Source organism: Solanum tuberosum, unplaced genomic scaffold, assembly GCF_000226075.1.
Source record: "Solanum tuberosum cultivar DM 1-3 516 R44 unplaced genomic scaffold, SolTub_3.0 scf00029, whole genome shotgun sequence".
Taxonomy (NCBI): Eukaryota; Viridiplantae; Streptophyta; class Magnoliopsida; order Solanales; family Solanaceae; genus Solanum; species Solanum tuberosum.
Genome location: NW_006238955.1, coordinates 2707178 through 2722704, shown reverse-complemented (window position 1 = coordinate 2722704; position 15527 = coordinate 2707178). Strand labels below are relative to the sequence as shown.

The 15527-nt window shown below is 38.0% G+C and overlaps 1 protein-coding gene across 2 annotated transcripts; it reads right to left on the bottom strand.

Annotated features, from left to right (window-relative positions):
- Positions 1 to 11981: 11981 nt before the first annotated feature.
- Positions 11982 to 15283, bottom strand: LOC102579377 (uncharacterized). Of its 2 annotated transcripts, XR_366884.2 has the most exons (3): positions 14597 to 15283; positions 13669 to 13741; positions 11982 to 12388 (listed from the first exon to the last, which is right to left on the bottom strand). XR_366884.2 is itself a non-coding variant. In XM_006341806.2 (2 exons), exons 1-2 carry the CDS (start codon positions 14982 to 14984, stop codon positions 12372 to 12374), a joined length of 405 nt encoding a protein of 134 aa, XP_006341868.1. In that variant the 5' UTR covers positions 14985 to 15280; the 3' UTR covers positions 11982 to 12371. The 2 variants fall into 2 exon arrangements, 1 of the variants encoding a protein (XP_006341868.1); XM_006341806.2 differs by lacking the exon at positions 13669 to 13741 and having other exon boundaries at positions 14597 to 15280.
- Between the last annotated feature and the right edge of the window lie 244 nt (positions 15284 to 15527).

Genomic DNA, 15527 nt, shown 5'->3' with positions numbered 1-15527 from the left:
CGGTGCAGACAGCTCTTCACGAGCAGTCCCACGGGCCGTGGTGTCCTTCACGGGCAACTTCACGGCCCATCAATCTCAGAACCAACCTAAGAAAGCTAATGGAATATGCCATCATATAGTTCACGAAAGATTTCACGATCCGTCAGTCCTTGTACTGACCGTCTAGCATCTCATGAACCTCAAGTGAGTGTTGTTTTTCTAAGTTAAGTTCACGGAAGACTTCACGGACCGTGGTACCTTTCACGGGAAATTTCACGATCCGTCATCCATAACGCAACATTACCAGTAAACCGACTCGTCCCGCGCGTGAAACAAAGTTGAAATTAAACGTATGTATTTCCTAAGCCCCAAGGGTCAGGTTTTCCCCATATATTCTCCTCCATAATGGTTATTAAAGTCATAATACAGTTTCTAATCTCTAAAACTTCCTATATTCATCCTTGATTCCAACCCTAGTGTGCTAGTATCATGAAATCGAAGGGATAGTCATATTTCTACTTTTTGGGCAAAAATTGTGATCATACTCAAAGTAAGTTCTCTATTCACTTGTTATAAGTTTGATCTTATCTATAAACAAGTTAGAATTATTATGAGTTGATCAAATTTTAACAATATTTTGTAATATATTGTCGTTGTGCTATTGAATTGTTGTGGGGAGGTTTAAATTGGGTAAATTTGATTGTTCTTGTGTATGGGTATGATGAATTTGGGAGAAATTAGTTTTAAAAGTTGACTTTAGTGTGAAGTTGAATTCAAAGGGGTTCCAAACATGTATGCCTTAATGAATTGTGTAAACATAATTGTTGAAAGATTGAGATCAAATTCATGTGCATGTGGGTATGTTCCTAATTAGGTCTAAATTGTGTTTGATTTACATGGCGAGTGATGAATGTGGTAGAATGGTTGGTCTCATGTGCTAATAGATCTCGTAACCTTGTGAAGGGTGATGTTGGGCATCGAGTGTTGTTGGAATGAGAGGAACACTGAAAATGGGCCAAGTGTAAGTCCACGATGGGCTTCACGAACCGTGGGATCATCTACGGATCGTGAAACCCCTTGTGGACCACACTTGGAAAAAAAAGAGTACATTGGGTAGGAGCACGATGGTCCTCACGAACTATGGTTCACTCCACGGACCGTGAAACCATCTGTGATCCATTCTAGTACACCATCTCACACAGTCAAGTAACCAACTGGTGTTCACGAGGGTCTTCACTGACTGTGGTACCCACCACAGCCCGTCTTGACTCCCGTACAAAACAAATCTTTTTACTTTTTGTACTTTGATTTTTGTTTCGTATTTTAATTCTGTGGCCCTTCCCAATGATAGATTGGGTGAGGGCTTTCTTAAGGAAAGGCGTCACGTTGTAATTACACAAGGGAAGTCTGAGTACCCGATAGTGTGTCATTTCATTGTTTTACATTCTAATGGGTTGTTGTATTTCTCAGGTACTATGGCTCCCCAAAGAAAGAACACAACCAAACATTCCTCCCCCACTGCTTCTCAATCGGAAGGTCATAACGATTTCGAGTCTAGTAGTTCCAAGGTGCATATTAATACCACCATTGAGGATCACTCGCCTCGAGCTACTAGAGCCCAGACAAGAGGGCAATTCTCCAGGACACTCATCCCTAATCTAAAGAGGAAGGTAGTAGTTCTGGTAGCAGGGAGGAATCGGGAAGTCAATCTGATGCTGGTTCGGGTATCCAGTTTGTTGATGGTTCAGGAGGAAGTTCAGAGTTTGCAAGTGGCTCTCAGGAAGATACAACCACACCTCCATCTGCAGTAAACACAGAAGCTGAAACTGGAGCACAGGAAAAAGCAGGTGTTGTAGGAGAATATGAAGATATCACCAACGATGACACCATGGTCCTATATGTTAACATCAATGAAGTCGATCCCGCAAAGAGACAACAGCTGATTGATTGTTTCCTTTTTATGTGGACTGTGAACAGGTCTGAAGAGTTCTTTAATAATGGAATTGTGAACAAGTCTGGCGGTTTCAAGAAGAGATCAATCATGCATGAGACCAGAGTGGTGGTGGCAGATATTAAATCAATCCCCGACATTTATTGGATTTTTCAGTTTCATCAGTTTGACTGGATGAACAATGCACCTGGAGAATATTCTAGCCACCTGACCAGAGAGTTTTATTCGTCTTATGCAACCACATTGATGAACTTTGTTGCAGACACTGAGACAACTAAACGTTGGCAGAAGGAAATTGCCAGTACCTGGTCCACTCAACTCAATTTTTGTTCGGGGCACATCGATTGATATCTCCGAGGATACTATCAACCGGATGCTTCATGGCCCAGAATACACAGCACCAACTTCGGTTGACCTTTTTGAGGGCAAACATCATGCGGTCACTAGTGATACTAAGATAGAGGTTCAAAGTTCTCGTGAGAGGGTCTTGCGCTGGATTGCGAGTGAAATTACACTAGATAGGGAGAATGCAGTTTGGGTTACAACAACACCAACACTCATTACTAAAGCTTCACTATTTTTGCAGCCAAGGTTTGGTAGGCTGTTGTCTGTGCCCAATTGAGACCTACAGGTAATGATAATACTTTGTCTTTTTCACTGGCTTCTTTGGTAGCATGCCTCACGGCTAGTTACCCGGTAAATATGGGGCGGATTATAGCGACCGAGATGAGAGACAGGGCACTAAATGAGAGAGTCAGACTTCCATTTCCCTATTTGATAGGGAAATTATCTCGACAAGCAAACATTCCCCCAAACAGGCTAGTTGGCAGATGGGGTGAGGCATTCAGACTCACCCAGCCTCTAAAATCAAAGATGTCGCTAACTATCTCTTTGGTAAAAAATCTGGAGCTGTCGGTTCTTTGATTGTTGTTCCTCACGCACCAATTGACATTCCACATGAGGATAGAGGGCCAGATCAGGGGGAGTCATCACAACCATCTACAGAGGCACCACCACCACCAACTTCAGCCTCACAGGCTCCAGGTACCTTTGTCACTATTCCTATACTTTTCCTTGAGATATTGGTTGCAGATCAGTGCCAGACCAGGACCTTAGTCGACCAGATTGTACACCGAACGCCCCAGCTAATAGACAGAGATGTGTTAACTGTGGAGAAGAAGATAAAAGATGAGATGCGGAAGGAGCTGGCTGTTTTAAAAGATAGGATGGATGGTCTGGAGATCCTTAACCAGGATCGATTGTAGGCTGCTGGTTCAGTCAACACTGAAGATTTCCAGACACAATTGGCTAAGATGCGAGCTCAAGTTGCTAAACTGGCAGAAAAGCCAGTACAGGTGCCCACTCCGATCATGCCAGAGTCCTTGTTGCAATTGCTCAGTCAGGCACCCTCCACTTAATCACTTGACAATTTCTGGGGTGAACTGCCCAAGAGTAAGTCCGGCAAGAGAAAACACAAAGCCGTAGAATCTAATGAGGAGCTACCTGCTAACCTATCCAGAGAGGAAAGAAGGCAACATAAGAAAGCCCGCAGGGCATCAAGGAAGGAAGCTAGAGAAAAAGACACTTGAGCAACAACAGTGAGATGCAGTGTTAGTTGGAGCTTCTGATAGCGGAGTACCTGAACCGGTGAGTGGTAGCCAACCTGATCCTGCGCAAGTTTCTGAGAGTGCACCCGTTGATAAGGGTGACAACGTTGATCCAGCAACCGGCGCCTAGAGCGTCGTAGGTATGACCCCTCCTCATAGCCCTGTTTTGTTTTTCTTCTTTGACTTTGAGGGGATGGTGAGCAACCGGCCATTCTAGCTGTTAGGATGAATGGAGGTTGACTCTGTGTTTATTGTGAAAACTGTTATTGTTTTGTTTTGTGTTTTGATAAAAATATGAAGTGTTTGTGTGTTGAGCTGTGCAGCAGCTAATCTGTGTGAAATGATTACATTTGACTGTTAGGATCTTTAGATGACATTTTAGGTACTCACTTGTTGAACACTGCTAATCTGGAAATAAATTGGTGAACCAAGAAACTGAAGAATGTAGTCTTGTGTCATGTGTGTGTGAGGTTTGCTAGAAGTCTAACGCTAGGAGCAGAAGCTAGAACTTGCCCGAGTTGTCTTGCTTAAATTGGAGAATAACCGGATAGGAAAGGATTAGTAGGCCATCCTTATTAAGCCATAAAAAAGCCAAAAATAAAGCAACCAAATAAAAACCTTATCACTTGAACCCGATTTGAGCCTGAAAATCAGTTTTGTTCTTACCCAGTAAATATCATATCATTTGGTCTCCGAAGATACGATGTCAACTCAGGCCAAAAGCCTAAGTTGAGGGTGATTGCAATTTGAGCATAAAGAAGAACTGAAAAAGAAGGTTCAACCAGTGAGCTGAATGCATATCAAAAAAAAAAATGGCTGCTGGGATGTGCTGAAATGAAGAAAAAGAGGGAATCGCTCAAAAAAGAGTTGTGCAAACGAATATATGGAGAACCAAGGGACTAGTCACTCACAAACCCAAATATTCATTCCCTAGCCTAAGCCTATGTTACAAGCCGATAAATTCCTATAGTGATCCTATTCCGGCTGTTTGAAAGATAGAGTGTAGAAAGCAAGGGCAAGCCTATGGTAGTTTGTTGTTAGTGTTAGAAGTTCTTTGAGAGTGCGAGCGTAGAACATAATCCCAAATTATCATGAGTGAGGGACTTCTTTGGTGTGAGGACACAGTGATTGATTTGAGAGTAGATTGTGTTAGATGATAGTTCACAGGCATAAGCATGGTCGACTGTGAGTAATGAGATGTCATATATTGATCCTTGCATGTTAGATTGATGGTTTTGGATACAAAATTGTGTTTGAGATGGCTGTTGCGTTGTTTCAAAAAGTGTTTGAATGATTTCAGGACTGAATGTATTGTTTTCTCATCACTTGAGGGACAAGTAATAGTTCTAAGTTGAGGGTGTTGATGTGCCGCAAAATCTTGGCACATTTGATGCTTGAAAACTAAGGATTAATACTAGAATCGAGTGTATTTATGTGGATATAATGTGTTTGGTAGTGTTGGTACAGGTGAAACAGGTGGAAGTTAAAGAAGATAAAAAAAATAAGGAAATTCAGTGAAGGTTGGAAGTAAAGACAACGGACGACCTCACGGGTCGTGGTCTTCACTACTGATCGTGAGATGCTCGTAGAGTTGAACCAGTGTTGAGGATTAGAGGAGCTAAAAGAGAATTGAACCAAGTGAAAACCACGAACAACCCCACAAGTTGTGGTCCTCACAACGATTCGTGGTGAGAGTCGTGGTGATGATCCAGTGAAGAGGCATTATAAAGTTGAAGAGGGAATTCATCAAGTGAATACCATGGAAAACTACAGAGACCATGATCATTGTCACGAGTCGTGGTAGTGTCCGTGGAGATGATCCAGTGAAGAGGCATTATAAAGTTGAAGAGGGAATTCATCAAGTGAAGACCACGAACAACTACACAGACCGTGGCCATTGTCACGAGTCGTGGTAGTGTCCATGGTGATGATCCAGTGTACAGGCCTTGAAAGAACTGTTTTGGGTGAGTCCAAGTGAAGACCACGAAGGGCTTCACGGACCATGAAGCCCTTGACGGGTCGTGGAAGCAGTTGTGAAGTGTCCGACAGTTCAGTCCTACTTCGAGTAGGACTCTTTTTAAAACACGTTATTTGAATCAATTAGGTCGTTTTTAGTTTTTACCTCGTCTTATCTGGAACGAAGAACAAGTTTTCAAATATTCTTAGCTTTTGGTTTTGAAGATTAACATCGAATTAAGTTTGTAAGTTGAATTTACGGTTCTTGAACTATCAAAGTGCGTATCGATTTGCTTATTTTCGTAAGTATATTTCTCGTCATATTTTCATTATATTCTTCTGTATGTTTACGTGAAATCATGAGTGGCTAAATACCACAACTGGGATTGTGGGATCTATGACGTAAATCTAAGTGTAATTCCGTAAAACCAGTGAAAGGCGATTTACATTTGCAAAGTATAATTTAGCTTTCGTTATTCATGTATTCTAATGAGTATGCGCATTAGGGTGAGCCTGTATCTATCGTTTTTTCCAGAGAAGAATGATAGTTAGGAAAAAGCTAAATTAACCTAAAGAAATGGAGTCAAAGTTCGAGTTCGAGAGAAAAGAACTTTAACACTATTGTAAGTGAGAGTAAAACGTGTAACACTCTAGGACCGAGAGGAATTGAGTGAAAATTATCTAATTAGACTGAGAAGTATCAGATATATTTAGCTCGCCTGTATTTTGTAGAGATAAATTGCTTGAAACTCAAATACGGAAGAACATTAGATGCAACGTTATGGGGAACACAATCCTAGTTTCATTTAATTATCGAAACAACTTTAGAATTAATATTCTGTTAATATCTAAATTAGTTCTTAGTTAACAACTTTGGTTACTAGAGCTTTATAGCTAAACCCATTTTACTTTCCGTAACTGTTTTCTTAGGAAATAATAATGACATTTGAGTAAAACGAGATAGTGAAATAATTTTTGTAAAGAAATTCTCTGTTGGATTTATTTTAGCTCACGTTGAGTTCTATAAATTGACTTCGACCATTTATACCTCTTAATTGAGGTGCAAGTTTGGATGTATCACCGGTCCTTGAAGTAGCTCCTCTAGGTGCAGCCATGTCTGGTAGAGCAACTGAAGAAGATTGGGCCCTCTTGCCCTATTTCCATTTCCCTGCCTGTTCTTAGGACATTCTTTCATGAAGTGACCCTCTTGACCTCACTTGAAACATCCAGTAGACCCATCGCGACAAGCACTTGGGTGGTTCCTACCACACTTGGCACATGTAGGAGCCCAATTACCCTTTTTTGCCACACTACCATGAGACCGAGCAGGTCTAGCTCTAAAATTCTGCGAATTCTGACTATTATACTCACCTTTGTTCCTTGGTGCAGGTGCACTAGCAGATGATGGAGCAGGTCCCTTTTGCTTTTGTTGAAAGGAAGACCGGTTCACATTACTCCTTTCCTGCCCAGACTTATTCCCTATCTTAGCTTTCTTGTTTCTAAAATTTTCACTATCCCTCAGCTTCAATTCCTCAACCTGCTGCACATAAACCATAACTCTCGCTATGTCCATGTCCCTATTAGCATCGCTACCCTTCCCTCCTTACTAGACAGACGAGACAACCCAGCAACAAACAGACTCATCTTGCTCCTAATATCAGCAACCATCTTCGGAGCATATCGGGAAAGTTGGGTGAACTTCAAACTATACTTATGAATACTCATAGATTTCTGCTTAAGGGTAAGGAATTCTCGTACCTTGGCTTCTCTCAGTTCACGAGGAAAGAAACGCTCCAAGAAGGCTTCCTCAAACCTAGCCCAACTCAAAATCGGTGCACCCTCAACTCTACCCTTCTTCCACTAGTCCAACCAAGTCCTAGCAACACTCTTTAGTTGATATGCAGCTAGTTCCACTCGCTTAGCATCAGCAACGTGCATAACCTCAAACACCTTATGCAGTTCCTCAATAAAGTTTTACGGATCCTCAATAGTGCTTGAACCAGTGAAACTTGGAGGATTCATCCCTAGAAACTCATGGATCCTTGAAGCATCATTCACTTCATGTCGGTTTTCTCTCTGTCCAGCTAGATTGGTCATGGCTTGACTATACATTCTGATCGCTTCCCTGAACTCAGTATTGGTGACCTCTCCTTGGGTCGCACTTCAGGTGTGTAGTTGGTACCCCTTGTTCCTCGACATTCCTCCTAGCATGACAACCTCTGACAGCTCTTCGTGGAGGCATGATCTGAAAGACATGCGCAAGCACGAGTTCGAAGGAAACCTTATAGAGATTAACTATATCGCACAAAATGAATATGAAAGAAGTGAGATAGTTCCTAAATGTTGTAGCCTCCTAATTATAGATGTAGCGCGCTTCACACTGACAACTAGGACTCTACAGACATAGCTTCATAGACTCCCTAGGAATCTTAAACTTTGTGCTCTGATACTAAGTTTGTCACACCTCGAGCCTACACCTTGGGTGGGACTGGCACTTGAGAACCATTTATGGCCCCAAGCGAACCCTTGGCTTGGCTTACTACTCAGCGAAAGACTTTACTCAACAAAGATAAATCCATGAAATAAACTAGAATGTTAATATTCAACTGGCCATAAAGGCAAGCTCAAGTCTCAATATAACAGAAAGGAAATGTAAAGACAAATGAACTAACTAGCAGTCTATGAAGCCTCAAAACTATGAGGGATGTCGGGACAAGACCCCCAATCATCCTAACAACTGAAATACTAAAACAATGTAAACAGAGATCCTCCAGAAAGTAAGGAGTCATGAAACGACTCTGAATGCTCAACTGGATCAACAAGGCGCTAGATGTTGATCTTGATTACCTGTATTTGCATCAACAATACATAAGCTTGAACTGGAATCTGAAATAAACACTTACCTCAACTTTACTCAACTCATGGATACTCAACCTAATACAGAAATAAACAATAGTAAAGGTGCAATTTATATGAAGCATTTAAAACAGTAGATGACAACTCAAAGTATTGTAAAATACCATAACATCTTTGTTGTATATAAGAATACAAAAACAAATTTTGTTTGGGAGATTCTCTAATCGTAAACCATCACTATGAGCTACGTGATGATACAGCGTCTCGCTCACCCTGCCAGAACTGTCCTATAACTTGACGGGATATAGAACGCCTCAACTAAGTGGATCTACTGGTCTATGCTAAAAACCATTAAGGAATCATCTAAAAAGTATGACCCTTTCTACCCACGTTGGCTACATGGTTTATGGAGACATTAAGTTGTTATGAACTCATCCCCACGTTGGTGCTAAATACTACTCCTAAAATACTCATCTCATATGTTTAAAAACAAAAACTCTTTCTGTGGTTTGAGATAATTACTGAAAAACTAGCTCAAAGGCTTTCTTGGAAATTAGTGTTCCCTCTCTTGTTTAAATGTGAAAACATTTACTCTTTGGAAATACTTAGTTCTCATATACTCTTTTTGAAGAACTAAACTTCATTTGTTACTCTTACTTAACTCAAAACTCAAGTCTTAAAACAAGATTAAAACATCTGTAAAAGGCTTATTGAAAGGACTCTAAGAACTTTCTAGACTTGGCTCTTAACTTTCCTTGAATTTAAATTTATGGATTCAAGGTTATGAATATGATTCATGTTTATGGATGATTTCTATGTGTTTAGAAGTCATTCAGAGTAGTTATAATCAATAGGAAGTGTTAGTACACTTTAGAAGGACTCAAACGGGCTAAACGACGAAAAATGGGTTGGGGCGGATGACCCTGGCGCGCCGCACCAGCCCCAAAGTTCAGAGAGACATTTCTGGCGCACTGCTGGCGCGCCGCCCCAGCCTTCTTGGCGCTACGGGGGCGCACCACGCCAGCATCCCCCCAGTCAAATCTGACAAATTTTTCCTCTCGTTTTCAAACCTTTATCCGATTAATTTTGATTCTTTTTCTCAATATTTCTTTAGATTCAGATACCCAAAACATGCACACAAAAATCTAACTCAAAACAACTCTTGAAATAGACAAAAAATGTCTCAAGAAACTCATCAATCCCATATAAGTTCAAGAATGAAAGCAATTCAAGAACACAACTCAAGAACATCAAATCCTCAATCTTTTAGGACAAAAATTACACTAAAATAAATATGTTTGGCACGTGGGTGAACAAACTCAACGCTATGTGAACTCACATACCTCGTAGGATCAAATCCTTGGCGAAATCCGCAATCAATTCCTCAAGAATCTAGATCTTTTCTTCTTCTTTCTCCTCTTGAGTTCTTTCTCGAAAAACCCTAGCGTGATTTTCAATTGTGTAAACTGAACCAATTCAGTTTAGACCCCAATTTAATTATCAGAAGCGAATTTAATTAATTGGGTAGTGAAAAGACCATAGTACCCTTCTAAAATCTGATTTTGACTTTCCTTATCTAGACAGCCCGACTTCAAATGGGCATATCTTCCTCATACGCACTCGAAAATGAGAAAACTCGATGGTGTTGGGATGATAATTCAAAGATATTTCCTACGGTATCTTGTAGTCCACCTAACTCATCATGTGCTAGGAGTTATTGTAGTTTGAAGTTGACCTAAAACTCATACTTAGCTTAACTTGTCAAACTTTTCAAATTTGATTATTTCCAAAAACAGGTTCTTTCAAATTCTAGCTCTTTCTAGTGCTTTCAAATAGCGAAGTGTTACAGTTCTCCTCAAGTCTAGATTATTACTTCACAAAATATTAGCACTTATTCTAAGAGAAAAATCATGCTTTTGACTTTAACTATATATAAACGAAATTTTAAATAAATTAGAACAACAATATCATTTCAAATCTTTCACTAATTTATTTATTAATCAAGGATCAATAAATATAAGATGAAAAGAAATAAATAACTTTAAAAAAATTGTAGGGCCGGATTGTTGGGTTGTGCTACGTATCTCCAATCTTTTGAGAATTCGATTTTTGTTGCGGGGCGATTGGTTTGTCGGATCAGGGACCAGTGAAGAGTTATAAAATTGATTTTGAGAAGATGAAAGTGAAAAGATTTTGGGAAAGTTAACTTTTCTTATAAAGTGTAAGAAAAAGTTACACTTTATAAAGTGAAATTTTTTTTCGTTTTATGTTAAAATACAGACGTTAACATACTAACGTTTGCAGTTTATATTTTCAGTAAAATAGAAGAAAAAATTACACTAATCTATTTTAATTTCTTTCTAGAATAATGACTTATTTTGATTACTTTTCTCTCTGTATAACTCAAAAAATGTTCCGAACTCCTAATGGAGCATATTAAAGTCTTCGGTGATTCAAATTTACGGTGCAACTGCCCCTAGGCAAATGACGAAGTTGTGTAACAGATAGATTTCAAATTTTTTTTAAAAAGGCGTCCCAATCCAGCCCATAGGTGGAGAATTATGTCAAAACCGTGTCACCTTACATACGTGTCCAAATTCCATTGGTTGTCATGCTCGAAATGGCAAATTGTGGGAAATGTCTTTAGCACATCATAATTAAATTTTTCAGAGAAGTTACTCCAAACATCTTTGTGTAGGTTAAAGGAGATATTTGTTAAAATGTATATTAATGGGCATGTTCGTACGAACGAAAATATTTTGTATAATTTTTTTCGTGAAAAATAATTGAGTTTTTATTTTATTTGATGTGTTTTAGTTTATTTGCTCTATTTTCCTTTTTAGTTCGTTAAAAAAATAATATTTTTTGGTGATTCTTTAATCTCTACTTTTTATGTGACATGTTGAAAGACAATAAAATTAAAGAACATTTTAGTATTTAAAATGGCATGATACAAAAAATTTCTTTAATTTCTTAAATTCCGTGTCAAATATAAATAGAACAAACAAATTGAAACAAGGAGAGTATTTAATTTTAGCATTTGACAAGTAATTAAAAATATTGTCCTAAGAATATTTATATTTAATTTAGCAAAACACTGTCGAAATAAGATAGGGTTTGGAACGGTGATGAGACAATGAACATAAATTGTCACGTATGAAACTTATTTATTTCTTATTTGTTTAGAATTTCCTCATATCTTAAGAAGTATTTTCTCAAAGAAAATAATTTTCAAAACATTTTAACCAATCCAAACATAAAATGAAGTATTGTCACGTATGAAACTTATTTATTTCTTATTCGTTTAGAATTTCCTCATATCTTAAGAAGTATTTTCTCAAAGAAAATAATTTTCAAAACATTTTAACCAATCCAAACATAAAATGAAGTATTGTCACGTATGAAACTTATTTATTTCTTATTCGTTTAGAATTTCCTCATATCTTAAGAAGTATTTTCTCAAAGAAAATAATTTTCAAAACATTTTAACCAATCCAAACATAAAACGAAGCTAGATGATAGTGTTGAGAGCAGCCAAAAGTGGTAGAGACAATCATGTAATGTGTGATAGGGTGTAGGGCGTACCTAAGATGTTAATATGCAAAGGGAAAACCCATATAAGCGAACGAAGGTTGCAGTTGTCAAATTCAGAGCAATGTCATTCACTATATTTTCCCATAGACATGTAACGTGTTCGTCCATACATTGAGGAAATATTCACAAGGATAATGTTACTTCATGGATGAAACAATGAACTACTGTTTCTACATCTCTCAAGGAATAGTGTACTGAGATAGGAAAACATCAAGGCACAGAAATTTTGAGCTTCCTTCTCTCTACGTAATAACTAAAAATATACATCCATCCTCAAGTTATTCCCTGCTCCACTACGAAAGATCACCTTCCAATATCCTCATTTCATTAATATCGACATTCCTGCATCCATTCTCTAAACATTGCCGGGAAGCTTCCATCTTATGACGTAGTAAACAATCAATCACCATTCAAGTGTTTAAATTGCTTCAGAAAAGTTTCCAGTCTGCAATTAAAAATTCAAGGAATGGAGTGAAGAGGAATTCTGGGACTACATCCTGGAAAATCACATATAAGGGGGCAGAGCAGAGTGTCTCAAAACCCCCCACCAGCCATCCTTGACAAGAAAAGACGACCAGTGGAAGAACAAAACAAAATGCAGTATAAAGCTAGATTACTACAGTAAAATTTAAAAGATGAGTATGAATGTCCAAAAACAGGTTAAGCTGATTTCTACTTATAAAACAGGTTTCTTATGAGTACCTTAGTTCATAGGTATACTAAGGTTTCCTTCCAAATTAACAGAATACTTGTGACTTAATCCAAGCAAAGACTTGAGCAACTTCAATATACATCCATTGTAACATGTTCTAGACAGATGGATTGAAAAAATCATGACAATGCTTAACAATGAAACACTCTTAAAAAAGCCCACATACTGTGAAGCTATTTGTTGCTGGAAAAGAAATAAGTCAAGAACCATACGTGAGATTATCGCCTCATACAGCTCCTCAGAGGTCACATATAAATCTAATGACCTACTGTACACTCAGTAATCGCAACCATAAAAAAAGGTTTTATTCTCAAGTAGGTAAACAAAGTGCCCCACATATAGGATTACAGTGGATATGTTGTTATTGTTGTAGGTAAAACAAAATGTGGACTTGTTAAAGGAAAAAAAATTCAAGTACCAAGAACTGTTGAACCTTCCCTCCTTTAGATTCACAAGAAATAATCCATAATTCCTTCCACAGATTGTATTTTCAAAACCATACATGTCTTACCTCTAATCTGTATGCTTATATGACTATGCAAATGCAACTCAATACAACAACAACATATGAAGTTTGATCCCATAAAAATGGGATCTGGTGAGGGAGGGGTCTAGCAGACCTTGAGCCTACCGAGGGTAAGTTAGAGAGGTTACTTGGGATAAGACCATCGGTTTGAGAAAAGCATTTTCAAAATAGGTTTGAGATATGTTGAGAAAATGTGAAGAAGAGTAAACTATTGACAACAAAAAATAGAGATCCAAAGTAAAAAAGGAATAGCAGCAGTAGTAAAATGGAGGAATGATAATACTAACACAATAGTAGTGAGACTGTTAATGGAAAGGGGAAGCGAATAAAGTGTTTTAAACTAGCACCAAGCAAATGCAACTCTAACAATGATAATTTACCTTAACAGCTTACGAGTACATGATGAAAAGTCTTTCATTTTAAAGCCTCATTTACATCCAGAGCGAACTTGCAAGAATAAACATATTAAACACGAACTCATTTTGACCTTGTGTCTATTAGCGATATACTTCCAACTATTTCTGCATAAGCCATGTGAAAATATCAAGCAATACGGTGTCCTGATCATAAAAAAAGTGGTGTTACGCAATTTGATATATGCAAAAGAGAATCCCAAGAAGCCAGGTCAAACTAAAATACCATGAAATCCGCACGCAACTACTACTCTAATATACATAAAGCCCTTAAACAGAATTCTCACTACCAGAAGTAATCCAAACCGTCTCCTGATTGGAACCTTGAGTTGAAATTGTACAAATTTAACTATGGTTGTATTTGATTATTCACATAGTACGTAAATATGCATAAAATTTGGATCATGCAGTAACTTGTGCAACTTTACAACAAGAAGAACATACCCAATGTAATCCCACAAGTGGGTCTGAGGAGGATAGTGTGTGTGCAAAACTTACCCTACCTTGTGAGGTAGAGAGGTTGTTTCTGATAGACGGTCGGCTCAAGTAAAAGCATTACAAAGCAGTGTGAAAAAAGAAAACAACCTAAACTTTTTGCTAATTTAACATAATGCAAATTCCTCAAAAGGAAATTGATATTTTCACAGTACAGAAAAAATACAAGAAGACTTTAAGGGACAAAGGTGCAAGCTCCAACTTATCCAGATATCGAAATTAAACATTAGAAGGACTGGAAGATATTTCCGGTAAGATTTACTGAGTTAATTTGACTTCCATTTTCTTCTACAAGGAAATATGTTGTATCCAGTTCCAAATAATCGTTTACTACTGTCCAAGCCAAGCTCCTCGATTAATGTATAAGTCAAAAAGTCTACATCGTTCCCATTTAATTCAACTATTAGAAGGACATAAAATAGGGTACTTATCTGTTGAAACCACAATATGTGCAAACCTAGCTAACTGAACTCTGTCAACAAAATTGTAAAGAGATTGAAATCTTACGGTGAAAATCTTTTCTTGGTGAGGAGGGAGAAGATAAATGAGAGAAAATAGCTCGTCCAATCATAGTCAAACTGTAAACAATTCCAGCAACATAAAAGAGCATAATCAAAGCAAGCACCCATGGCATCATTAAAAAGCCAATAAAGAAAGTGACGGATCCACAAAGCATCAAAGCAAAGGATATTCCCAAAAGCAGAGATGCAAATCCGGCCGGAGTAATTTGGTGCATCGACCCAGCGACAGCCATCCTCCTCCCTGAAGAGGATGGAGACATTGAGGAATCATCGTAAAACTCAATCGGCGCCGGTGGTGATCGTATAATATTTAAAATCAAAGAAGAAAGTTGTTCTAAAACCTTAGATTGTTGATCCTGTTGCCTTCTCATCATATTAGAATGAAAAAAACAAGGCAAATGGATAAAGACGTGAGGTAGAATTATCTACCCAACAATATTAAAGCCTCTATCTAGGCTTTTTGTTTGTTTTCCTTTTGCCCTGTTTGGAGAATTCAAAAATTAAAATTTATTGCATATAAGGGAGAGAGAGAGTTGCTTTATGTTGAAGGTATAGATTTTTGAAAAAGTAGAGAAGAAGGAGAAGATAAAGGATTGCCCTAAATTCGGTGTGTTGTACGCTGCTATGGGCGATTGTGAGGATAACTTATCTACATTGACACTCCATCACCATACGTGCATTCTAACATTATATATATGAGCGTGTTTATTGGTAAACATCAATTATGATGTGCTGACTCAACATTACAATACTATTTTGTCCAAAACCAAAAAAGAAAAAGTGTTATTGACCCAATCTTGGAAAGTGCAATATCAAAATGATGCAATGGGTTGTTAATAGCAACCACTAATTCCATTTTCTATTTTTAAGAATATTATCATTCACTATTCTATGTTATAACTGTATAGTCATAAAAT